The sequence below is a fragment of the Globicephala melas genome, chromosome 9, assembly GCF_963455315.2.
Source record: "Globicephala melas chromosome 9, mGloMel1.2, whole genome shotgun sequence".
NCBI lineage: Eukaryota > Metazoa > Chordata > Mammalia > Artiodactyla > Delphinidae > Globicephala > Globicephala melas.
This window is the reverse complement of record NC_083322.1, coordinates 95,442,759-95,470,255: the sequence shown is the minus strand read 5'-3', so window position 1 is coordinate 95,470,255 and position 27,497 is coordinate 95,442,759. Positions and strand designations below refer to the sequence as shown.

The window sequence follows — 27,497 nt, the reverse complement described above, 5'->3', positions numbered from 1 at the left end:
TTCTTGTATGAATATGCCAAGTCTTCCATTATTAAGACACTCATTGCTTTTTAAACTTTTGCTCTTAAAAGTGACATATATTTGAAGGAGTTGTTTTTTTAAAAAATCCTTTTAGAAAAGCTTTTTATTTATTTATTTATTTTTGGCTGCGTTGGGTATTTGTTGCTGCATGCGGGCCACCTCTAGTTGCAGTGAGCGGGGGCTACCCTTCGTTGCGGTGCGCAGGCTTCTCCTTGCAGTGGCTTCTCTTGTTGCGGAGCACAGGCTCTAGGTGCATGGGCTTCAGTAGTTGTGGCGTGCAGGCTTTAGAGCGCAGGCTCAGTAGTTTTGGCACACGGGCTTAGTTGCTCCGCACCATGTGGGGTCTTCCTAGACCAGGGCTTGAAACCCTGTTCCCTGCATTGGCAGGCGGATTCTTAACCACTGGGCCACCAGGTGAGTCCCTAGAAAAGCTTTTAAAAGATGTTTTGGTTTTCTGTTGCTGCGTAACACACCATCTCAAAACTTAGTGGCTTTAAACTTAGAACCATTTTGTTAAGTCTCATGATGTATGGTTGCAACAGCTGGATGGTTCTTCTGTTCCATGGTCATTCTGCTGGTACTGTAGTCATGTGGTGGCTCACTTAGACTGGAATGTCCATGAAGGATGGCTGGGCTCAACTGGGATCTTGGAACCGTGGGGCATGTGTGTCTGTCTATCTACTATCTATGCTATCATTTAGTCTCAGTCCTCTCCCTTACCAAGTGGCCTCTTCACTTACTCTTTTTATGTGATCTCTATAGCAGGGCAGGGTAACCACACTTCTTAGATGACAGCTTGGAACTCCCAAGAGTGCTAGTGGAAGGCCAGGCCTCCTTCAAGCTGAGGCATGGAACTGCCACAGCATCAGTTTGGCCTCATTCTGTTGGCTGAAATGAGTCCTAGTGCCAGCCCAGGTTCATGTGAGAGGGTGTAAACACCAGGAGGTGTGGTTCACTGAGGGACAAATTGGGAACCTACCTACCACAATATGAGAGTTTAAATCCTTCAGGTTTTTTTTTTTTTTTTTGCGGTACGCGGGCCTCTCACTGTTGTGGCCTCTCCTGTTGCGGAGCACAGGCTTCGGACGCGCAGGCTCAGCGGCCACAGCTCACGGGCCTAGCCGCTCTGCGGCATGTGGGATCTTCCCGGACCGGGGCACGAACCCGTGTCCCCTGCATTGGCAGGCGAACTCTCAACTACTGCGCCACCAGGGAAGCCCTGGATTTATCTTTTGATGAAATGTAGTATATTTCATCAAATGTTTCAGGAAGGCTCTGTAGATTATAATACCTGAGTTCTTTCCAAATTTATAATGCCTTCCTCTGTCTTCACACAGTTTGATTGGTTATAGAGTTGTTTGGGGTTTTTTTTTGGGGGGGGGGTTGGGGAGGGGGCTTGAGGGATCTTAGTTCCCCGACCAGGGATCGAACCCTGGTCCTCAGCAGTGAAAGCACCAACTCCTAACCACTGGACCACCAGGGAATTCCCGGTTACAGTGTTTCTGGATCACATTCTGTGCTTCTCAGGAGTTTATTGTTACTATTCCATTGTCTTTGGGAATTCATTGTCCTTTATGGGTATACCTTTTTAGGGCACTGGATTCTTCTTTTTTTTTTAATTTTTTTCATGTAAAGTTTTTGCCAGTGAGGGATGGCAAATGGATCTGGAACACGGTGTGTATGCAGTTTTGTCTTTTTTCAACTCTGTCAAGTTTTCTTCTAGTATAGTTTTGTTTTGTCTCTTCTTCCATTTAACAGCTATTACAGTGATCAGGTTTGGTAGATCTTAATTCTATAAAATTGGCATTTGTCATTTTCTCTATTTTTGCTCTTTCATTCCACATTATGGGAAAACGTCTTGAATGTAACTTCCTCATTATGAATTCAGCTTTTCTGCCATGTTAATTCTGCTCTTTTTCTCCAATGCTAATGGCAGGTCTGCTGTTGCATTTTCAGGTTTCCTTGAAATCTCCTTATCTGAGTTTTTCCCATTTCCTTCTTAGCATGATGTCTCTTTATTCCTGTTGTACTTGGTTCTTACAGGCAGTGTCTTTCAGTAACTAATTATGTGTCTAGATCAATGCTCTTTTCCATATTATTTTATTTCTTGGAGTGAATTGTTGCCACTGCCAGTCCTGTGTCTACTTACTGTGGGGTTGTACTGATAAGGATTGTAGTCTTGGAATGGATATAGAAAAAGAACTTCTGGATGGGGTAGGGAGAATGGCTGTCAGGACTCACCCACTCTGGGGCTGGCTGCCTGTTTCCTGATTGCTACAAACCCAGAAACTTTGGGCTAGGGGTAGAGAGAGGCGAAGGGCTGCTGCACCCTCTTCCCATGCACTTCCTGGCAACTGTGCTCTTTCCCTTCAGAGGCGGGGCTGCAGTTGACCACTGGAGTGTGTCTCTGTCTTCATTCACACTGTAATTAGTGGAAATTTCTCCCAGATTTGAGTAAATTGTTATTGTTCAAAGTAGGCTCTACTTTCTGTCTTTTATTGTGTGTGTCTTTGTAGGTGTTTTTTTTGTTTGTTTTTTACAATTAACTACCTTTATTTAAACTATATTTTTTAAATTTTATTTTATTTATTTTTTATAGAGCAGGTTCTTATTAGTTATCTATTTTATACATATTTGTGTATATATGTCAATCCCAATCTCCCAATTCATCCCACCACCATCCCCTGCCCTCAACATTCTTAACTCAGCTTAACCAAGGGGGAAAGCTGACTCCTGCCAGGGTGCTTGCCTGGGATTATCCTGAATTCAGAATACAGATTATTCCTCTAGAAGCCTTTGGTTATTCTAAGACTCCAGAGCCCAAACTGGTAAGCTGGCACTAATGTTTCTATGCTTAAGTTTTTAAATGCTTGCCTTCTTAGTCTTTTAATTTGGGGGAAGGGGCTTCAACAACAGAACTTTATTTTCTCACAGTTCTGGAGACTGGGAGTTGGAGACCAGGGTGTTGGCAGGTTGGTTTCTTCTGAGGCCTCTCTCCTTGGCTTGCAGGTGGTCTCGTTCTTCCCATGGTTTTCTCTGTGCACCTGCATCCCTGGCGTCTCTTCCTCTTCATATGAGGACACTAGTCATAATGGATTAGCGCTCTACCCTACTGGCCTCATTTTAACATAATCACCTTTTTTTTTTTTCATTGTTACTGAGGTATAATTGACAAATAAAATTGTAAGATATTTAAAGTATACAACTGTGGTGATTTGATATACATAACATAAACACTGTGAAAGGATTCCCTCTAATGAGTTAGTTAACAAATCCATCCCTTAACATTTATTTATTTATTTATTTTTGGTGAGAACATTTATGTTCTTTTAGTTTTTAAAAAATCTTTTATCACATTTACTCGCATGCTGTTATACTTTTGGGTTTTGTTATTAGCCTTTTTTGTCTCCCTTATTTCAAATATAATACATTTCATTCTTTTAAAGTTTAGCCCTGTTTTATTTCTTTTGTGCTATTCCTACTTCTTAAATTCTGTTTTTTCCTCTATTGGTCTTTTTGGCTTTATTCCTTCCTTATTCTTTCACTCTAATTTTAATTCTTACTGCCTTAATTTTTTCATGTCTGTTTTCTTAAGCCTGATTCTCTCGCCTCCTCTGCCCTCCCTCCCCGTCATGGTTTCATTTTATAAAGGCTGGAAGGATGTGTAGTCCTTAAGGGCAGTGTCATTCAACAAATAGGGAAGACCTCTCTCTCCTTCTCCTTCTGAGTGGATTTTATGTCTCTTTGTTCTGTCTTGACCCCTGAAATTATGACTTGGGGATACAGTGGCACCTGTGAACTTTTGGAGTGGCTTTTGGACAGCACGTATCACTTGTATGAGAGGCTGATTGTTCTGAAATCTGTGGTCTGTAATGTGTGTTTCGTCACTCAGGGGAAAGACCAGGGCCTCTGGTGTCAGACAGATGCATGTCATAGCTCTGGTGTGGAATAGCTTTGTGACCCTGAGCTGCTCCTAGGTGATTCTGATGTGCACAGAGGTTGAGACTGCACCACGGTACTGCTTCTACCCTTCCCAGGTCAGATCCTGCCTGTGGCTGGAACCCTCAGGGGAGCTTCTGTTCATCGCCCTAGTGATATTCTGTAGACCTCCTTCATCTGGTCGGGGACTTGAGGGGAGGCAGCCAGGAGGGCCCTCCTGCCCTGTGCCAGCTCCCACAACTGTCTAACAGATTGTCCTTTGGCTCTAGAAAGGGATTCAGTACTTTGAAAAAAGTTTGTAGACCATCGGCCTTTGGAGGCTGAAGTCACCCTTCGTATATCAGAGCAGAGCTACTTAGGACTGCTTTCTGGAGAGACCTTGCCTGTACTTTGTTCCGTCTTCCTGTGGCTAACTAGTCCCTTAATTTTCAAAATGGGTCGCGACCCTTTCCGCTTGGTTAACGGTAAAGCAAAAAAATTCTTTCCTTAATTGGCTGTGTAATAGACTAATTGAATTTAAGTTTCTAGCAGATTTTCACATCAAGTTTAAATATTTCCAATTCTTATCAAAAGCTTAGTTTTAAAATGTCACATTCTTAGAGGTAGCCTAAAGTCTATCTCTAGTTTTACAGCACCTGTTAGAATTTTTTCTTTGAGATTAGGGCCTGCTGAACACTCTATTCAAAAGCTAGCTGACGGAGCAGGTAAGCTGAAGCTGGTTAAACAGGAGTAGAGACTGAGCCCCCTTTCTCGCCTCCCACCCCAGTCCCTTCACCCCGCTTTGGCAAATGGAGAGCAGGTCGATCACGACTACCTTACCTCTCCACGGAGTCAAGGTAGCCCAGCAGAGCTTCCTACTGAGTCCTCACTGCTTGGGACAGTTGTAAAATTCTGTTTATGTTTTTTTCGTGGACTGTGATTGTGGTTTTCATTATGAAATGTTATAAAAAAAAATAGTCATTTGAAAGTTATGAACTTAAAGAGAAAAATCTGGGGATGCTGTTTGTAACGCCAGCCACTTGAGAGATTCCCGTTCTGAACATGTGTGGGAGAGGTCTTTCTCAGGCTTGGTGTGTTATTAGCGGGGATGCTGTTTGTAACGCCAGCCACTTGAGAGATTCCCATTCTGAACATGTGTGGGAGAGGTCTTTCTCAGGCTTGGTGTGTTATTAGCGGGGATGCTGTTTGTAACGCCAGCCACTTGAGAGATTCCCATTCTGAACATGTGTGGGAGAGGTCTTTCTCAGGCTTGGTGTGTTATTAGCGGGGATGCTGTTTGTAACGCCAGCCACTTGAGAGGTTCCCGTTCTGAACATGTGTGGGAGAGAGCTTTCTCAGGCTTGGTGTGTTACTGGCAGGTGTGGTACTCCTCCGTGGATGCTCTGGGCCTTGTAGATGCTGAGGCTGCCTTTCTGCTGAGCAGATAGGAAGCTCAGTGTCAAATCCGTGGCCACCTTGAGGAAATGTCTAGTGTGTGACAGTGTGTAATTTGGGACACTAACTTTACCCCAGCTGTGTTTCTCTTCTTAAAATTATTTTCCATTTGTCTTCATTTCCTCATCCATTTATTTACTTCTCTTCTGACATGCATGTCCTTGTTAGCCCCATCATCCTTTTTGGACGAAGTTGGTGTACAAATTAGCAAATACATAAGAACGGTCCTAAATATTTTAAGAAACCACCCTCTTGATCCAGCCTTACTGCGCTGGTCTGAGTTGTCGCAGAAGTCACCCGGCTGCTCGCGCCGCACCCCTCTTCTCCCACTTGCAGCTCCTCACCTGCAGAGCAGACCCAGCAGCGCAGGGTAGAGGGCCTTTCAGTAACTGCCTCTATTTCTAGACCCAGCAGCGCAGGGTAGAGGGCCTTTCTGAGCAGTAACCGCCTCTATTTCTAGACCCATTTCCTGTGGCTCCCCTTCTGCTCCCCGTACTTCTGCAGCTCTCGTTTCTGCCCCTCTGTTCTCCCTCTGCTCGTCATTTCTGCAAATCTGAAGCCCTCTTCCTACCCCTTCACCTCCTTCTGCTGAGTCGGTTTCCTCTGTGAAACCTTTGCTGATCCCCTCCAGGCAGGGCCGACCACTTCCTGGGTGCTGCTTCCTCTCTTGGTGTACACGTGGGGGCACACTAACTGGGCTGCTCGCCCGTGGGCGCCTTTGTGCAAATTAGAACAAGGCACTTTATACAGCTTCCAAATGCTGGAAACCCATCTTAATGAGTGTGTGAGTCTAGGCCGCTTACCCTGTGAGTGGTGTGTGTGTGTGTGTGTGTGTGTGTGTGTGTGGGGTGTGTGTGGGGGGGGGGGGGGGGTGGGTGTGTGTGTGTGTGTGTGTAGGGGTGGGTGTGTGGGTGTGGGTGTAGGGGTGGGTGTGCCTGACTGCGCGGTTGTGCTCCGTGGCCTTGTCTGTGTTGGAATTTGTGTGAATTGTCTGTATCCCCAGCACCATCTGTCTGACCCAGGGCAGGTCCTCAACAACCATTAGCTGATAAGCCAAAGGAAGAGCAAAGGTGTGAATACCTGCCACGCTTTTGTCTGGAAAAATAGCAGGGAAGGCACACCTGACAAGGCCTTTTGCACTGAACGTTATAGATATATTGTAATGCCAAGACATTTTTTTTTTTTTTCTTCACATCTCAGTGTCTCTGAAATCACAGATATCTTAGTGTGTAATGGTGGGTGAGGGCACAGCCCTGGAGCTGGACTGCCTGCGTCTGAATCCCAGGTCTGCCACTTACACACTTATTTGTGTGAATCTGGGCGTGTTACTTAACCTTTCTGTGTCTCAGTTTACTGGTCTGTAAAATGGGGATGATAACTGTAGTTCGTACTTCATGGGGTTGTTGTGAGAATTCAGTGAACCCTTATATGTGCAGCGCTTAGAATACCACCAGGCACATAGTAGCAAGAGATATGAGCGTTAGCTATTATTAGTATCATAAATGGCTACATATGCACTTAATATACTGTTGTTTCTTTTTAACCCTGAGATGCTGTTTTAGTCCACTGGAGTACAGCTTACATGGATAGCATCTCGTGTCGGTGTCTGTGGACTGGTCCCATTATATGTGCTGTGGTCCCACACCATCTCCCGCCCACACCAGTTTTCTGGTTGCTGCACCAAAACGTGCACGGTACACAGAGAGGAAACCAGCAAGCGTTGTTTTTTCTTCTTCATGTGGCAGAGGAGTCAGAGGGAACAGCCAGGGCCCTGTATAGATAAGGCTCCTTTCAGAACTTCAACGTAACTTCTTGCATGCTCTGAAGCTTAGACCGGTAAGAAATCTTGGCTGTGTAAAACTAGAAACCAGAAAGAATTGGGTTTGAAAAAGTGATTTTATTTATTTATTTTTTGGCTGCACTGCGCGGCTTGTGGGATCTTAGTTCCCCGACCAGGGATTGAACCCAGGCCCCTCAGCAGTGAGAGTGCGGAGTCCTAACCACTGGGCCGCCAGGCAAGTCCCTGAAAAAGTGATTTTAATGTAAAGTTTTTGTCTGATTGCAGGGCAACTTTACTTTGATGATTTTCAAGGAAGCTGGGCTACGAAGTGGCAAAAGGTAATGGCTGTTCTGGGGCCAAGTTCCCCATCGGAAGCCTCTGGGGTGTGCTCAGGTTAGACAGTAGATGAACGTCGCTCCCCAGATAGTTGTGGGTTCGCCTGGTCTTCAGTGCTGACCTGTGGCTGCAAGGCCACGTGAGGGGATGGGGTGGCTCATCGCTGAACCGTGTAGGATGACTTTTCCCTCGTGTCTCATGCTCGCTTTGCAGCTCCTGCCGTGCGGAACTCCTGCTCGCTGCCCCACCCTGTTGAGCTCTCCTTCAGGTTAAGCAAGATCTGACTAATGCATTCTTTGGAGATGCTCTGCTCGTTTTTCTTATGAGACTGAATGGCTCTTCCCAGATCACATCACTGCAATTGACTTGACCCTCAACTTTGAGAAATACTCTTACCTAGTCTGCAGCACAGCCGAAACTTCCACAGCAGCTGGAGAACATTGATTTGGGGGTTCGGCACCTTTTTCTTAGTTGAACAAAACAGTATATAAGTAAATAATACAGGGATGATCTGAAACTTCACCCTCTTTAATTCGATGTATCTAAACCCTGGATTTGATGATATTTCTGTGTAGAACTGGTCAACTTTAGCCCTGTCAGAGGGTGTGTTTAATGATCAGTTCCCAGAAAGAGTATCCACGTGAGGAACTTTCTCCAACAGGCCTTCTTCCCTTCAGGATTCACTCACCTTCAGGTGTCAGAAATGACAGGCGTGTTCTTGCTCTCTGTATTCTGGAAAGTGGAGAAGCAGATGGTGAGAATGTGTTTACCTGGACTCCGATCAGCCGGTGGAGGCATTAGCAGTATCCCTAGTTCTGCACTGCGCACCCCTTTAGGTCACATCCAAGGCTTTGTTTTCTAGAGAAGCACAGACAATCTAAGGTTAAATATGCAAACGGGGACATACATACTTATGGTTTATCTTTTCCTTTATGTAAACCTGGAGTTTCCATCTCTGCCCCAAATCTTTTTTTTTAATTTTTTTGAGAAATGTCAGCACAGAGGGCAGAGGAATTACCTTATAGGGCGAGGATGCCCCGATGCAGCCTGTGTGGTCAGAGCCAACTGGAAACCCACAGAGAACCTGACTCACAGGCGTATTCTGTTAGGTCTTTTCTTTTTTTAATTGGCTGTCAACATTTAGAATTCAGGCAGTTTTCCATAAAAGGCCTCTTGAAAAATCGGACGATCCCTCCAGGCTTGGCCCGCGTCGTGCAGTTAGCTGGAGCCGGGTTGAAGCTGCCTGTCGGCACTTCTCAGGGGCTGCTCGTTTATGTGATTTGTCTTGGCCGTGCGCGCCTTTGAACTGTGTCCTCCTCTGCTTTATGGCCAGGTATCAGACACTTTCCAGAAAGGCCTGGGTGTGAGCGGTGGTTAAAAGGCCACCAGGAAGGAGAATAATTGGTGCCCTCGAGACCCACGTGCTGCTTCTAGTCCCACTTGGCCTTCAGGGGATGGGAGTTCAGGCCGGCTGGGCTAGGTGCCCTGAATTTGCTGAGCTGTCTCCTTCCTGTCCATCTCTTCATTAAGCCTGAAAGTCAGGACCAGCGTGTCCTCATCCGGGGCGGGGGGGGGGGGGGGACGTTTTTCAGAATATGAAAGAAAGCAGCCAGAGACCACCCTGGCCCATTCGGAGGCTTACAAGCCCAGCTATTGCAACAAAAGGGTAAGCTTCCTGTTTACCAGACGGCGTGAGACAAAGTGGTTGTACTTCCTGGCTGTGCGGGACTTGGCACACAGGCTGTGTTCTGTCCCTCAGGACAGCAGGGCTGAATGCCGGCTCTGTGCTCAGCCCTTGCCCCCGTGGCCTGGGTCCTGGATGCGGGCCACCCTTGGGAGGGCACTTTGGCCTGGGCTCCAGAACCGGCCCTGGCCTTCTGAAAGGGAAGGCGGCCTCGCCTCCTTGCTGGCTTCCTCCTTAGCTTTCCTTTCCCTGTGGGGTCCAATCCAGGCAGCGGCGCTTGGCATGAACCTGAATCTAACCATAAATTCACATCTTTTGTTTTTCAGTCTGTAGGAAGCAGGATGTCAGTGCCTCTGGGGAAACAGCTCTTTTTTACCGGCGTGGCGGCTAGCGGGGGCTGCGCCCTTTTGTACTACCTGATACAGAGTAAGTATCCGATGAAGCGCCCGAGGCAGGGCCGCCTCCTAGTTGTCTCTCCCCGTTCCTCCATCAAAGGAAATACTTCAGATGCTTTCAGCAGGTTAGAGAAAGGAGGAAAGGACTATTTTTAGAAGCCAGTAAGCCATTCCATTGGCTATAGCTTCCTTCTTATCCTGTAATCCCAGTTTTCCCAGGAGCCACAAGAACAAATCAAAGGAATAGGACCCATTTGCATAAGAAGCCTCAGAAAAGCAAGATGGGCTTTCACTCCAGTGCACACGCAGTAGATCCATCAAGATTTCTGAGTTCAGAGAAAGAACAGAGGGAGGGGGACACCAGATGGTTCACAGGTGTGGAGAACTGGCTCTTTCTCAAGTGTCCTCGGCCTGTTTGCCTTGCCATTCTCTGCTGTTGATTTACTGGAGGACGGGACCTTGCGCAGCGGACTCTGGCAAGAGCAGAAAATAAAAGCAGTGTCCAGGCTGGCAAAATCCTGGCAGATGCAGCTTCCAGCCCTCTGCACCCACATTTGAATTTGTAAAGACAGGCCGCGATTATTGTGAGCGGCCTTCTTGTGAGCAGCCGACACATTTAAGGGCATTTCCACGCTACTGGTTGCGAAGCAGCAGCAGTAGTTTTCTCCAGACTGACTTTCTTTGAAGATCTTTTATGCCCGCCCAGCTTGGCTTCTCACCCTGACTCCGCAGCCTGTTACTTCCTGCCAGGATGTGAGGATCACCCGCGACCCCGGCCCCTCCGCCCGCTCTTCCCCACCTTCCTTCAGGGCGGGCCCAGAGGCCTGCGAGTCTGGTGGGGGCCGGAGAGGAGCATTCCCAGGGATAATTCAGACCAGAACAACTCAGCAGCCCCTCCCCTCTGCCAGAGGGACGGAGGCAGGGCCTGACGGGAATGCGTACACTTTCGGGTCAGGGGCCTGGCAGCCCTTCCCCTTTAGGAGGCTGGGGTCGGCTGACAGCGATAGTCCAGTGGGCTCTGCAGCCAACTCCGGCTCTAGACTAGCTGTGTGGCCTTATGCGGGGGGGGGGGGGGGGGGGTCTGGCTTCTTCCTGGGCCTCAGTTATCCATGTGACGAGGGGTAATATTAGTGCCTGTATGCGAGGCTGTTGTAAACATTAATCTCACAACTTGTGGGATGCTGAGAAATCGCTCAGTGAAGATGAACTGTCTGGACCCAGCCTCTGCTTCTCCTCAGGGCTGGTACCCCGTTCATGCCTGCAGCATCCCTTCTCCTGGGAAGCGGCACTGGAGGGGCATTCTCCTTGGCCTCTGCAGGCTCAAGCCGCCTTTCCAGTCCATTACTGTGGCTGGGCCTAAGAGGGAAGTCTGTCTTGTTGCCAAACACAAAACCTTACTTGGGAAGCTCACTGTCCTTCGCTCTCTCCTTGGGGCGGCCTGTCCCACCTTGCATTTTCAGGGAGGTGCTTCCTGGAGTTCCTAGTAGCCTTTGGGCCAAGGATACCTGAGGCTGAGAGCAGTTTGTAAGCTTTATCTGCATGAAATGTTGGCATACATCTATAACCTTGACAAGTTAGCGTTTAGTCGTAGGTTCTGGCCCCAGCTCTGCCTCGGATTAGCTGTACCACTTTGAGCAAGTCATGGAACCAGAGGACTTAGAACTGAAAGAAAAGTTGGAGACGATCTGATCAGACCCCTTAGATGAAGAGAGGCAACGAATGAGGTGAGGAAATAAGAGGTGAAGAAATTGAGGCACAGAAGGGTCCAGTACCTTGCTCAGGGTCATCTGCCACATCGCTGCAGATGCCGACTTCCTATGTTTTGGTGTCTCTAAAATGGACAGTTCAGGGTAGATGGTCCCTAATGATAATTCCACCCATAACTTTCACGTTTCTGTTTCCATGTTGTACATGAATTACATCATCTCACTTTCTAGGGAGAGTATACCTGACCAAGTTCAATTAAAAAAAAAAAAAAGTAACCTTTTTCTTTCCCACTTAGAAACTTTTTCCAGGGCTTCCTATTACCAGTTGGCGTTGGAGCATCTGCACAGCCACCCTGAGGCACTGGAAGCTCTGGGCACTCCTCTCAACGTTCACTATCTCCGACTCACCGACAAGTACAACTTTGTGGACATTGCTGATGCAAAGGTAACGTGCTCCCCCTGCGAACTGCAGGCCGGGTGCCTACTGAGCTGAGGAGGGGCTGCCGTCCTCCGGAAGGAGTCTCGGAGGAAGCTGGAGAAAGATGTGGGATGGGGAAATCTGCTACGTACAACTGCCGCTAGGTGGTACCCAGCACCGTTTAAAAAAGCCTTATGGATTAATTTATTTTCATATAGATTTTTTCCTTTCTGGGGAATTGATGTGGCACGGAAAGCCCTGTTTGTGCTCAGGTCGCCATCTTGAACGGGAGGTTGTAGAGAAATGATCATTGGCGGTTTGCCAGTATTTCAGCTTTGAACTTGAAATACACCTAAACTCTAGTTTTAAAGCTTATTTACATTGCTTCCATGGAATGCCAGTCCATTTTTTCAGCTGTATCTTATCTTCTTTTATAGTTCAACTGATAAAACTCAACTGAATATAAGAAGGGTTTTTTTCTTCTGTTTAATATGTTTTGAGTTGGAGGAATGATTCTCAGTTGTGTGGGGAATACAGAGATGCAGAAGGCTTTCAGGGAGTTTATAGTTTAAAATTCCAGCATAAGACAGGGTGAAGCAAATGCCTTAGTAGAGGCCTAGGAGGGAGAGAGGTTAGTGGCCTGGGAGGTTGTTGTGATGACAGGGAAGGCCACGCCGAGCAGCTTGTACACGAAGGCACATCGCTGTGCTCCCTGCCAGTGTGTCCTCAGCAGAGGTGCAGCTGCCCAGGGAGGGTGTGGGCAGGGAGAACGGGCTGAGGCAACCAGAGGGCTGTGACATCGTCTTGTGAGGTGTGTGCACTTAATTGTGACAAGCAGAAGCCCTGAAATATTTGGAGGACAAGAGTGAGCTGATCTGACCTAGTTTATTTTTTGTTGTTGTTTTTATTATTATTTTTTTTTGCGGTACGCGGGCCTCTCACTGTTGCGGCCTCTCCCGTGGCGGAGCACAGGCTCCGGACGCGCAGGCTCAGCAGCCATGGCTCATGGGCCCAGCCGCTCCACGGCATGTGGGATCTTCCCAGACCAGGGCACGAACCCGTGTCCCCTGCATCGGCAGGCGGACTCTCAACCACTGCGCCACCAGGGAAGCCCAGTTTTTATTATTTTTAATGGAAATAGTTTTATTAGAGATATTTTCCCCCTAACTACAAAAGCAGTTCGTGCTCAAGTATTCTGATAAGGATAATTGATGATTTTTAAAAAAAATTTAATTGATATATAGTGATTCAGTTGTTTGTTCTTCCAGATTATATTACATTATAGGTTATTACAAGATATTGAATATAGTTCCTTGTGCTATACAGTAAATCCTTGTTGCTTATCTATTTTATATATAGTAGTATGTATCTGTTAATCCCATCCTCCTAATTTACCCCTTCCCCTTTGGTAACCATAAATTTGTTTTCTATGTCTGTGAGTAAATAAATTCATTTTTATTATTTTTTAGATTCCTCATATAAGTGATATTGTATAGTGTTTGTCTTTCTCTGTATGACTTATTTCACTAAGCATAATATTCTCTAGGTCCATCCATGTTGCTGCAAATGGAAATATTTCATTCTTTTTCATAGCTGAGTAATAGTCCATTGTGTGTTTTGTGTGTGTGTGTATACATACATACATCTTCTTAAGCCAGTTGTCTACTGATGGGCCCTTGAGTTGTTTCCATGTCTTGGCTATTATAAATAGTGCTGCTATGAATATTGGGCTGCATGTATCTGTTTGAATTACAGTTTTTGTTTTTTCCATATATATTACCCAGGAGTGGTATTGCTGGATCATATGGTAGCTCTATTTTTAGTTTTTTAAGGAACCTCCACACTGTTCTCCATAGTGGCTGCACCAATTTACATTCCCACCAACAGTGTAGAAGAGTTCGTTTTTCTCCATACCCTTTCTAGCATTTATTTGTAGATTTTTTGATGATAGCATTCTGACTGGTGTGATACCTCATTGTGGTTTTGATTTGTATTTCTCTAATAATTAGCAATTTTGAGCATCTTTTCATATGCTTGTTGGCCATCTGTAGGTCTTTGGAAAAATGTCTATATAGGTCTTCTGCTCATTTTTTGATTGGGTTGTTCGTTTTTTTGCTATTGAGTTGTATGAGCTGTTTGTATATTTTGGGTATTAACCCCTCGTCGGTTGCATCGTTTGCAAATATTTTCTCCCATTCCGTAGGTTATCCTTTTGTTTTGTTGATGGTTTCCTTTGCTGTGTACAGGCTTTTAAGTTTGATTAGGTCCCATTTGTTTATTTTTGCTTTTATTTCTTTTGCCTTGGGAGACTGATCTAAGAAAATATTGCTACAATTTATGTCAAGGAATGTTTTGCCTATGTTCTCTTCTAGGTACTTTATGGTATCATGTCTTATATTTAGGTCTTTAAATCATTTTGATTTTATTTTTGTATATAGTGTGAGGGAATGCTCTAATATCATTTATTTATATGTAGCTGTCCAGCTTTCCCAGCACCACTTGTTGAAGAGACTGTCTTTTCTCTGTAGTATATTCTTGCCTCCTTTGTTGTAGATTAATTGACCATAGGTGTGTGAGTTTATTTCTGGGTTCTCTATTCTGTTACACTGATTTACCTTTTTCTTTTGGTGCCAATACCATGGTGTTTTGAGGCTTTGTAGTATGGCCTGAAGTCTGGAAGTGTTACACCTCCAGCTTTGTTCATTTTTCTCAGGGTTGCTTTGGCAGTTCTGGGTCTTTTGTGGTTCCATATAAATGTTAGGATGATTCCAGTTTTGTGAAAAATGTCATGGGTAATTTGATAGGGGTTGCACGAAACCTGTAGATTGCTTTGGGTAGTGTGGTCATTTTAACAATATTTTTTCCAATCCAAGAGTGTGGGATATTTTTCCATTTCTTTGACTCCTCTTCAGTTTCCTTTATCAGTATTTTATAGTTGTCCCCATATAGATGTTTCACCCCCTTGGTTAAGTTTATTCCTAGAGTATTTTATGTTTTTTGAAGCGATTTTAAATGGGACTGTTTTACTTTCTCTTTCTGATATTTCATTAATAGTGTAAAGAAATGCAACAGATGTCTACAAATTAACCTTGTATCCTGCTACCTTGCTGAATTCATTTATTACTCCTAATAGTTTTTGTGTGGTGGTTTTAGGTTCTCTATGTAGAGTATCAGGTCATCTGCAAATAGTGACAGTTTTACCTCTTTCCGTCCAGTCTACATACTTTTTCTTTTGTGTGTGTGTGTCTGATTGCTGTGGCGAAGACTTGCGGTAACACTATGTTGAATAGAAGTGGTGAGTGAGCAGCCTTGTCTTGTTCCTGAATTCAGCAGGAAGGCTTTCAGCTTTTTACTGTTGACTATTATGCTGGCTGTGGGTTTGTCATAAGTGGTCTTCATTATGTTGAGATGTGTTCCCTCTACACCTACTTTGGTGAAAGGTTTTATCATGAATGGTTGTTGAATTTTTATCAGCTGCTTTTTCTGCATCTATTGTGGTGATCATGTGTTTTTTGTTAATGTGGTATATCACATTTGATTGATTTGTGTATGTTCAACCAGCCTTGTGACCCTGGAATGAATCCAGCTTGATCATGGTATATGATCCTTTATATGTATCGTTGGATTTAGTTTGCTAATATTTTGTTGAGGTTTTTTTTGCATCATCTATATTCATCAGAGATATTGGCTTGTAATTATCTTTTTTTGGTAGTGTCTTTATTTGGTTTTAGGTGCTGGTGACCTCATAGAATGAATTTGGAGGTGTTCCCTCCTCTTCAGTTTTTTTTAGAATACTTTGTATGTTTGGTAGAATTCCCCAGTGAAGCCATCTGGTCCTGGACTTTGTTTGCAGGGGATTTTTGCAATGATCAGTCTGTTCAAATTATGTTTCTTCTTGATTCGGTCTTGGCAGGCTGTATGCTTCTAGAAACTCGTCCGTTTCTTCTGTGTTGTCCAATTTGTTGGCATATAACTGTTCATAGTATTCTCTTAGGATTCTGTATCTCTGTGATAACTGTTGTTATCCCTCCTCTTTCATTTCTTATTTTATCTGGGTCCTCTCTATTTCTTGGTGAGCCTGGCTAGAGGTTTGTTGATTTTGTTTGTTTTTTTGACCTATTTATTTCCTCTCTGATCTTTATTATTTCCTTCCTTCTGCTGACTTTGTTCTTTTTCTGACTCCTTTAGACAGTAGGTTAGATTGAGATTTTTATTTCTTGAGGAGGGTGTGTTTTGCTATCAGCTCTCCTCTTAGAACTGCTTTATGGTCCAGGTCAGAGTATGGACCAATCTGCTAGAAATAGTTCCCCCTTTTATTAAACAGTGGACTTTTTTTGTTTTTCTATTTTATTATGAAAGCTTCAAACATGCAGAAAATATCAAAGAATTTATGCTGTGGCACCCATATATCTGCCACCTGGATTCTGTAACTAATATTTTGCTCAGTGTGCTTTCATCCCATACCTGTTTGTCTAGCTCTACCTTATTCTTGAAACCTATCTATCTTATTATTTTCAAATATCCATGCATTTCACCTTTAAATACATAAGCCATATATATCATTAACTAGAGCTTAATATATATTTTCTGAGGTAAAATTTACATTCTGTGAAAGGTGCACATCTAACTAACTGTCCTGATGAATTTTAACAAATGCATCCACCTGTGCAACTCAAGCCGCTACCTACATGTAGACTGCTCCCTCACCTGAGAGCTGCCTCATGCTTTTCCCAGTGGTCCTCTCACATCCCCACAGCTCCAGCAGAGGCACTTTCTGACATTTTTTTCCCAACCTAGTTTGGTCTAAGACATGGAATCACGCATTATATACTCTTGGGTAAGGCTCTTTCACTCTACGTGTTTTTGACCTTTATCCATGTTGTTGCATATATCGGTAGTTCTTTTTTAACCGTGGATTTAAAAAATAATCATTGCAAGTACTTAGAACATTGAGTTTGGCACATAAGGTCTCCTTGCCAGATAGGAGCACTGCCATTGACCTCACCAGGTCATCCAGAGAGGGGCAGGGCATTTGAAGGGAGCCAGATGGAAAATAAGGTGAATTCTCCAGCTAGGCTCAAGTTTGAAAACAACCAGGTTCTGTGGATAATCACTGGATTTCATAGGTTATCTCTTGAGAGGACAGCACTATATATACACTTACCTCTCTCATTTTATACCCCCAGTTGAAGATTCCTGTCTCTGGACCCAAGTCAGAGGGCTATGTCTATGTCACCTCATCCAGAGATGCCCCCTTTAAGAGGTATGATGGGAAAGTGGGAGGAGCAGGAGGCAGCAGGAGGAGAACCTTCTGATGGAAACGATTTCCGTTTTCAATTTTAGTTACATGATTGTGGCAGTAAGAATTAGTTTTTCAAAGCTTGAGAAGTTTCACAGCTCGGACAGCATGCCGCTACTTGGGCTCTTAAGCTCAGTCCAGACATTTTATCCAGCGCACGCTACTGAATTTGAAGAACTTGACAGTTGTAGTGGTCTAGGTCTGCCATAACTTGCTGCTATGTCGCAGCTTCCAACACTGCTGCCTCCGTCATTACAAATGAATAAAGGCATGGGGTCCTGTTCCAGAATTATTCGTCACATTCTTTAAATAAGCTCTCTACCCCATTAATTGGCTTTTCTTGTCTGGTTGCCAGTAGCTACACTCACTCACTTCCCCCACGGGAAGCCTCTCTCAGAGATGTTTGCTGTTTAGCCAGGATGTGTTTTAATTCTCAAGGACAAAAGGAGCAGGCAGCCCCTGCCTGGCTCCCCTGGACTCACTGCCCCCTGAGCCTGGGATTAGTGGAGGAGCTGGCCGGCTTCCAGCCCGGAGCTGGAGGTCGAGGGGATTAGGAAACGGGGAGGAGCGGGCTGCTCCTCTTCCCTGGTGCCAGCCATTCATTGGTAAAACTTGCCTTGACGGTGTTGCTGGTTAAATAATGTGAGCCTGGAACAGAAGGTTAAAACGTTAACATACTGCTAACATAAAATAGTGTTTAAAAAACTTAAGACATTCCTAACAACTGCTTTTTTCCTTTTAAACCATGTCTGTCTTTTGCCTCAGTGTTTCGTTGATTAGAGACTATACTTTTGGTTTCTCTCAGGTGGAACCTTCAGGAGGTCTTCTTAGAGCTCAAGGATGGCCAGCAGATTCCCCTGTTCAAGCCCAGTGGGGAGAACAGCAATGAGCTGAAAAAGGAGTGAAGGTGATCAGCCCGTCCTAGCCCGGCCTCCCTCCTCACCATGTGTGCCCCTGTGGCTGCAGGCCAGCCCCCAGGTCGGGCTGGCTGCACGTGTGGGCATACAGTGATCTCAGGATCATTCTAATTTGACCAGTGACCCCTGCTGAAGTTTTTAATTTCATCAGAAAGCTACTATATAAGAATTAATTTGAAAGTTCTCTATATAGAAGCAAAGCACAGAATAAAAGGAATCAGTATTAATAATGTTGATTTCTCATCTCTTTTTCTCTTCTCTCCCCTACCCCAGTTTTCAGCCCTATCAATGAGAAGGTTTTAGGTTTTATTAGTCTTGCAAGGGGACAAAGACCTTCCTTTCCGCTGAGCGCCAGAGCCTACAAAAGCCAGAAACCTGCCAGCTTTGCTTTGCAAAGGCCAGTCTAACCCCCTCAGTATTACTAGGCTTAATGCAGGTGTCGTAAAGGACATTCATGAGCTCCTTTACTGTATTCTTAATATTCATTGGAGGGGAGCCTCTCAGAAAAGATTAAGCTTAAATATGCCAGTACAGAGTACAGGCCTTTCATCGTTAGAAGTTATTTCTGTTCTGTAATTTCTTTCTTTAAAAAATATGCTCTTTGAATAGATCATGAAGTGAAAAAGTTCTTTCCCTGAGAGCTTTTGTTGATAAATATTACGATCTGTACAGTCTTTTTTGTGCTGCTTTATTCTTTAACCATTATGTACCGTCCTGTTGTGTACCTGTCACTTTATATAGTGCCTCATACCTGACTGTTCTATAACAGCTTTTACTTACTTTCAGTGTTTGCTGGATTTTTTCTTGCTGTGGCCAAGCCACAGAAAACCAGGGCCTGAGTGGACCATCTGTTCCGAAGTAAAAGCAAGTAAGTTTCTGTGTACGATTTGTATGAAGAGGCTTTCCTAACCCAGCTGACAGGAAACAGTATGTAGTGAAAAGATCCTTGATTTCTGTTTTAAAGTCACCATCTTGGGTATTATTTCCAGTTAAGCATATTTCCATGGACTTCTTAATGCCTTTATGGTTGATTGTGAACAGGCCAGAACCTGGTCCTTGCAATAGACATTGTCCTTTCTTTCCTTGAAGTAATGCCGTATACCTGTAGCCCACTACTTCCTGTGTGTCCAGTGATCACTGTGATCCAGCCATGGACTCCCAGTAATGACCTGGAAGACATCTTGGAGGATGCACGTCATCATCAGAGGCAAAGGAGACTTTTCACTGTTTGAGCAAGTGTTCCCAGCACACCCCATGAGTCAGCCCAGTGGTGACTGGAGAAAGGGCTCACTAGAATTGTAAGAATTATAGATTTATGAAGACTGCAGAAGAGCGATCACAGCCAACAAGTGGCGGTAGGACTCCCACGTGCCTTTACTAAGATGCTGTATGGTCTCTGCTCACAAGCGGCTTATGTAATACTGGACTAGAAGAGTTCCAAGCAGCGGTGCTAAAACGAGGTAGAAGAGAGACCGATTAGGGGGAATCCAGGAGGCCAATCAGGTCACTCCTCCCTCTTGGTGGACTGGTGACCTCATGGGCTTATTTCAGACGTGAGGTCACTCCTCCCTCTTGGTGGACTGGTGACCTCATGGGCTTATTTCAGACGTGATGGAGACTGCCTTGCAAATAGAAAAACCATGAAAACAGGCCTCAGCAGGGGAGGTGTGAGCTATGCTCCAGAAAGAAGATCTGCCATTTGGCCAGTGTATAGGTTAGCTGAAGATACAGTAAAAGCAAGCCCTGGACAGGTGAGGTGACCAGAGCATGAATGCCAGCATTAGCATCTTGCATTGAGCTTGTAGCCCTCAGGTTCTGGAGTAAGTATATGATTCTACTGTTAATGACGGTTTAAGAGACTGTGCAGAATTATACTACTACTCCCAGTTTTGGTGAAGTTGCATTCAGCAAAGATGAAGCTAAACTGAATGACACCCACGTGAAGCAGCCAGCACTGCACCGATGGTGGCCTCTGGCACAGCGGGAAGGCCAGGGCAATGCTCTGTCGACAGCAGCTCCACAGGGCTTTCTGAAGGCTGCTTGACTCTGTTTTCAGTTTGTCCGTATGAAAACTATGAATAAATACTTACCAATCGCTGGTCTTACAGGCGAGGCAGCGTTTATACTGCTTGTTGGGAGGCTTGGCCAAAAGATGCTGTATCCACAGGAGGCCCCATGAAGGGGTTGGGGGGCGTTCAAGGAGGAGGTGAGAGGGTGATGATGGGAAAAGCCTCCAGCCTCCACCCACGGGAAGAGCCTCTCCTCCTCGGTAACCTGTCCACCATCCAGGCTTGTCTTTCCGCCGACTCCAGCAGTTGCTCAGTTCAAAGTGCTGTCAGGAACGTGTACAGAAAAGTTGACATTTTACGATCCAGGGTTCAAAAGTGGGAGTTGAAAATATTAGAAACATGCCTCTGTATCATAGATCACATTTCATTTAATAATGAAAGGCATTTAATATACCATTAGAAGAAGTAATGGAGAGCAGACAATACTTAAAATAGCAAAAAGCAAACCAAAACAAAAACTACTTAGGAAAAAGTGAGCAAGAAATCTGCAAAACTTACTTATATGAGAGGTCTAAAACACACTACTGAAAGGTACAAATGTAGAACTGGACAAAGGGAAAGACACACCATGTTCCTGGATGGCAAGATTCTTCATCATAAAGATGTCAGTTCTCCCTGAGTTAAATTTAATGTGATTTTTAAAAGACAAGCTAATTAATTGTAAATTCCTTTGGAAGAAGAAATAAGCAACGATAGCTAGGAAATCACTGCAAAGGAAGAGTAAGGAAGGGGGGGGGCTAGTCTTACAGACATTAAAACATATTTGTAAATAAAATAATGAAGTGCTGGCACATGAAGAGACAATGCAATGAAAATATAGACGTGCATATGGAGATCTGGTTATGGTAAAGCAGCATCTAAATCAGGGAGGGAGAGGAAGACATTTGAAAAGTGATGTTGGAACAACCTGATAGCCATATGCAAAAAGATGAAATGGGATCAACTGCTCACCATACATTCCAATTGGATCAAAAGATCTAAATGTAAAAATGAAACCATCTAAGCACTAGCAGAAAAATATGGGTGAATTCTTTTATAACCCAGAAGTGGAGAAACTCACCTAACCATGATTCATTATAGAATAAAGAAAATTGACTGTATAAAAACAAATTTCTGCATGTCTAAAAATACCAAAAGCAAAGTAAAAAGCAAATGGTAAAATATTTAGAATATAAATCACAAAAGTTAATATCCTTAATTTCTAAAGAGTGAAAGTTGAGAAAACAGTAACCCAATAGAAAAATGGGCAAAAGATATTACGTATTCACAGAAAAGAAATGCAAGTGACTCAAACACACTAAAAAAAAAAAAAAGGTCAACCTCACTCTTAAAAAGAATATAAATTCAAACTACAGGAAGATACCATTTTTCTTCTAGCAAATTGGCAATAATCCCTAAATTTGAGAACCTATTTTCTCAAAAGGCTGTGGGGAAATAAGCATTTTTAAATTGCTGGTGTAAAGACAAAATGAAACAACACCTGTGGGAGGGAATTTGACAATACCTAGAAAAATGTCACGTACACTTACCATTCTATTCAGCAAGCCCACATCTAAGATTTTATCCCAAAGTACACTGGCAAAAAATACAAAATGCCATTTATGTAAGGTTATTTAATGTAACACTATTGGTAACAGCAAAAAACTGTAAACAACCCAGGTACAACCCAAGTCTCCATTGATAGAGAATGGGTTAAATAAACTTTGACTTCCATACAGTTGAGGAGTCTGTACTTGTGAAAAGGAATTTTATATATGCATGTGTATATGTATGCATATGTTAGCTTCTACTTTCAAAAAGAAACAACGGAAGAATAACTAAAATCAATACAAGTAGTTACCTTTGGGGAAGTAAACAAATGGCCAGGGGATGTAAGTAGGAAACAGGGATGGAAGCTGTACTTTCCTGAATGTACCTTGTTTTACACTTTTGACTTTGAAATCATGCTCTTTTGTTTTTACATAATTTAAAAATAAAATCACAAAGAAAAAAATCTTTAAAATACTTCTTAAAATATTGAAACAAATGAACCACACAGAGAAGAAATATTTCAAGTGACTTTCAAACAGTTCTGACTCAACATCCTTGGTGGGATATATCCTCATGGCAAAAAGGAACCTCAAGAAATTTTAAACTACTTTCAGTGGTCTAGTGTTAGTGCCCACGTGCGTACACACACACACACACTCACTCACTGGAGACTTCCTCCTTCCCATACTTGTCACTCCTTCTACAACAGAGAGAAACCTGGCTCTCATAATCCGAGGTGTATTTACTAATTTGCTTAAATCTAAAATACACAGAAGGAGTTCTCCTACTGTCAACTTTAAAAAGCAAAAACCCCCAGGAGGGACAAGATGGAGTAGACACACGTTTCCCTATTCTTCCCACTAAGCACAGCTAAAACCCTAGACATTTATCAAACACACTGAAAAATGAAAAGAAGGCAGATTGGCCGAGGATCTTGGGACCCAAGTGATAACAGCAGTGAGTTCCCTGGGCTTTCTTTTGCCTCATGTGTCCCAGACTAGGTGCTGGTGAAACCAGCAGCCTAGAAACACCAATGGCTGCAACAACAAAAGCCAAGAAAAGCCTGCTTTCTCAAGCTAAAGAACTTTCACACAGTAATCGCCCTATTCTAGCCAGACACCATGGAAAAAAAAATGGCCCCAACCCTACCCTAGCCTGTCAACAAAGGCCAGGTGGAGAGCCGAGACTTGCTCCCCTTACTCAGCTAGAACAAGGCCTTCCCCGCCCGCCCCTTTGGCCCCCGTCCTCTGCAGGGTGTGGTGGCGGAGAAGGCCCAGGGGAGCTACACCCGCCTTTCCTGCCCGCTGGTACTCCCACCCCCCGCGGCATCAGTGGAGCCCCTATTCTTCAGTGGGAAGCCGTAAGGAGGTACCCCTCCCCCTGCCTGGGTGTCAGAAGAGGCCAAGTGGTGAGCCTGGACCTTCACCCCCAACTGGCAGCAGTGAGGAGGCAGTGTACATATCCCCGCTTCACCCACCGGTATGGCGGTGTCAGGAAAAGCCTGCTTTTAAAACAGAAGATTTAGACAAGATCCAGAGTCCCGTGACATAAAACCAGACGTCCAATACACAATAGAAAACCACGCTTTTATACCAAGAAGCAGGAAAATCTGAACTTGAAAAGAAGGAAAGAAATCAGGAACTTGAAGATAAAATAGAAATTACCCAATCTGAGCAGAGAAAACAGGCCGACAATAATACCTGTGGTTCTATAACAAAAAAATCTAGCATTCATGTCATTGGAGTCCCAGGAGAAGAGAAAGGTGGGGCTGAAAAAAGCATTTGAAAGGATTAACGTCTGAAAAGTTTCCAAATTTGGCAAAAGACATAAACCTATATATTTAAGAAGCCGAGTGGAACCTAAACAGCGTAAACCTAAAGAAATCTATGATAACACAAACTTCTGAAAACTAAAGGCAAAGAAAAAAAGCTTGAAAGCAGCAAGGCAGAAATACCACCTTACCTATAGGGGAAAGATAATTCAGATGATAGCTGTCTCCTCATAAACCGTGGAGGCCAGAAAAATGGCACAAAAGTTTTCAAGTTCTAAAAGAACTGTCAACTCTGAATTCTGCATCTGATAAAATTATTCTTCAGGAACGAAGGAAAAATAAAGACTTTCCAGATGATGGAAAACAAAAAGAATTTGCTTGAATAGACTTCCCTTAAAAGAATGACAAAAGGAAGTTCTTGAAACAGAAAATGTTGAGGAAAAAAAGTCTTGGAACATCAGGAAAGAAGAACAATGGAAAGAGCAGAAACATGGGTGAATATGATCGACTTGACTTCTCCTCTTGAGTTATCTCAGGAATTGTTTGGTTGTGGAAACAAAATGTATAACATTGTCTGATGTACTATTTACCTGAACTGGTAAAATGTTGACACAACCCATCTTTGTTGCTATGAAATAGTTCTGTATCTAAATTGTGGTTACAGGAAACTACATGTGATAGAGTGGCATAGAACTGTACACACGCACTGCTTGGATGTCAGCCTCCTGGTTTTAGCACTGTACTACAACTACACAAGATGTGTCTGTACTACTATCTTTCCAACTCCTTTTAAGTCTAAAAACTTTGTATTTTGAAATAATTGTTAAGGTGTAGGACAAGGACACTGAATATGCTGCTTTGAAAGGGGCAAAGATGAGGTGATAATCCTTCCCTCCTGAATAATCTCCAGCTCTCTGAGGATTAAACATCTCTCTTCCTAAATATCTTTTTTTTTTTTCTTCTAGGTACATTTCTCTCACAAGTTATTAGAAAACCGGTCACTTTACAGTAATGGAGATAACCGAGAGATAATAATTTTCATGAAAACCGATCAGTGTATTGAAACTAAGAGAACATTTTTATGTAAAAATGTTGTTATACTATTGCTGATGACATATTTAGTAAAAATAGTTTAGTTTTAGTAGATAAAACTCACTTGTTTTAATAAAAACTGTAAGAATGAATGCAAAGTCCTAAGATTATTCTGCCATGTAAAATGAACTGCTCCCCAAAGGACTGTGTCAGTATTGGTTTGAAATAGGAAATATCTCCTATTTAGAATATGTTTAGATTACAAGAGCCTGGCAGGGGGGTTGGCAAACTTATTCTGTAAAGGGCCAGAGAGTAACTATTTTAGGCTGATTAGGCCATAAGATCTCTGTTGCAACTACTCAACCCTGCGGGTTTTCCCATGAAAGCGGCTGTAGACAAATGTAAATGAACAGGCTGTGTTCCAAGAAAGCTTCATTTGCCAAACACGCCACAAGGGCATAATGTGCTGACCTCTGTACCAGCCTAATCTCAGGTTACCTATCCTCCAGTCATTAACAAAAATTCATCCACAATCAAGCTACACAAAAATAATTTTAAAAAAATGATTGTTTATGGACATTAATATGTAGCCCAAGGTAGACTCCACTGAGGTTAAAGCCCTGGAAAGCTCAATGATTCTATCCTCTGTTTTGCCGGCAGCTGCTAAGATCCTGGGCAAACCACATATTCCCTCTGAGATTCTATTACCTCCTCTCTACTTTGAGAGAATTAGGAGGGATGTTATTCCTTCCCAATTTTGTTACCATGAATTTCAATTCAGCAGACTTACTTCCACTCTTACCAACAAAACTTTAGACCGAGACTTTAAATGAAGAGCTTCAAAAGAAAATGACACTCATTTTTATTTGAATAATTTATAACATAGGTCTGATGAAGCACAGTGAGCTAAAACTGACCACTGGAGGATTAGGAATGTCAAAAACCAAAACTGAAAAACAGAGAGTATCCAAAACAATAGCATCAAATAACAAAATACACAGGGATAAAGTTCGCAAAGGATGTACGAGGACTCTACACTGGAAAATATAACATGATGCCGAGAAAAATTGAAATAAACGAACGGGAATACACACTATGTTCACAGCCTGGGAGAACTGTTAAAAAGTCAAATTGATTGACAGATGAATCGCAAACAAAATCCCACGAGGCTTTTTTAGGGGGTGATTTTGGTAGAAGTTGACAAACCAACGCTAAAATTTCTTCAGAAATGCCAAGGACCTAGAATAAACAACAGTCTGAAAAATGAAGGAATTGGAAGTCCTACTGTACTTGACATCAGGACTTACAAAGTTCTGACAAAAAGATAAGCAAATAAATTAATGAAACAGAAGAGTGTGCAGAAGTAGATCCACAGACATACGGTCAGATGATTTGAGACAAGGACAGCAAAACAGTTCAATGCGGAAAGGAAAATTGGTCTGACAAATGGTGCTGGAACAACTACATATTCATACGGAAAACAAGGACACTTGACCCTACCTAACACCAAAGGGGACAAAAGTGTAAAGTGGATTGCAGGCCTGAACATAAAAGTTAAAACTATAAAGCTTAAAAAAAACCTTCGTGACTTTGGGGTAGGTAAGGACTTCTTAAAGAGGATACAGAAAGTATTAACCATATAAAACAAAAATCGATGAATTGGACTTCATCGAAATTACAGCTACCTTCTCATCAAAAGACACTGTTGAGAAAACAGACAACCCACAGTCGGAAAAAAATATCTGTAACATGTAAATCCTATAAAGGACTTGTATCCAGAATATATAAAAGATTATCACAACTCACTATCCAATTAATAAAAAGGGAGAAAAAGGACGACACAAAAAAGGTTCAACAAACACATGAAATAGTGTTTGTTCCTCACTAATCATCAGGGAATAGCAAATTAAACCACCTTGTAATACCACCACATACCCATGAGAGTGGCTAAAATAAAAAAGATGGCCAACAGTAAATGTGAAGCAATGAGAACTTGCATATATTGCTGGCAGGAATGGCAAACAGTACAATCGCTTTAGAAATGGTTGGGCATTTTCTTAAAAAGTTACATATCCATCTCTCCCGTGGCCTAGAAATTCTACTCCTGTTTAATCTAAGAGAAATGAAAACGTGTCCACAGAAAATCCCTGGACAAGAATATCTGAACTTCCCTGGTGGCGCAGTGGTTAAGAATCCACCTGCCAATGCAGGGGACACAGGTTCAAGCCCTGGTCCGGGAAGATCCCACATGCCGCCGAGCAGCTAAGCCCGTGCGCCACAACTACTGAGCCCGTGAGCCACAACTACTGAGCCTGCGCACCACAACTACTGAAGCCTGCGTGCTCTAGGGCCCACATGCCGCAACTACTGAGCCCGTGCTCCGCAACAAAAGAAGCCACTGCAATGAGAAGCCCGCGCACTGCAACTAGAGAAAAGCCCGCATGCAGCAGCAGCAATGAACACTCAATGCAGCCAAAAAAAAAAAAAAAAAAAAACAAACAAAAACAACAGAAAAAAGAATATCTATAGCAGCTTTATTCGTAAGACACAAAACCTGCAACAGCCCTGGGGTCCATGAACAGAGATATGGTTTTACATAAGCTGATGTGTTCAAACAGCACCACACGGCAACAACAAGGAACACACTGCTGATACAAGCACCAATATGTATGAGTCCCAAAATCACGCTGAGTGAAAGCCACGGCAGGGTGGACGTGCCATTAATTCCCTCTCTCTGAATACGTGCATTTGTCAAGCTCGAGAGAGGCTGGTACGGATTTAGAGCTTTACACTTCGTTACTTGTAAATCATATCCCCTCCGACAATAAAAGCATAGTTGGCAATTAAGGCTCTTGAGGTTAACGTTTTTAATCCAGCTCTTTTAATTCTGTAACAAATTGAAGGTCCTAAGTGCTAAATGACCTTGAGCAATACTATCGTATTTTTAATTTTATCAGTCTAATTCAAATTTCTCCAAGTGTGAGCTTAAAATGTATTTAGGATTTGTTTCGTGGTACCTTGAGATGATCCATGTCGGTGGCAGGGAGCGATGTTGCTCAGGCCTCCGTGGACGGAGCCGCACAGCATTCACCTCGTGTCCAGCAGCCTCTAAGCGACCTCTTCTCTCCTACACTTTCTTCCAAACTGAGGTCTGTTGGAAAAGTTT

At 43.4% G+C, this 27,497-nt stretch overlaps 1 protein-coding gene across 12 annotated transcripts in view; it reads left to right on the top strand.

Moving 5' to 3' along the window:
• LOC115860926 (cytochrome c oxidase assembly factor 1 homolog) overlaps positions 1-26,851 on the top strand; it is a 242,806-nt gene extending 215,955 nt beyond the window's left edge. For 4 of the 12 annotated variants that reach the window (XM_060304860.2, XM_060304857.1, XM_060304854.1 and 1 more), the window contains 5 exons: positions 7,460-7,512; positions 9,521-9,620; positions 11,592-11,740; positions 16,900-16,976; positions 17,818-18,709. In XM_060304860.2, the coding sequence (XP_060160843.1) occupies positions 9,536-9,620; positions 11,592-11,740; positions 16,900-16,976; positions 17,818-17,917 (411 nt within the window). In that variant the 5' untranslated portion in view covers positions 7,460-7,512; positions 9,521-9,535 and the 3' untranslated portion in view covers positions 17,918-18,709. The other 8 variants (XM_060304859.1, XM_060304855.1, XM_060304852.1 and 5 more) reach the window with 5 other exon arrangements.
• The last annotated feature ends 646 nt before the right edge of the window (positions 26,852-27,497 follow it).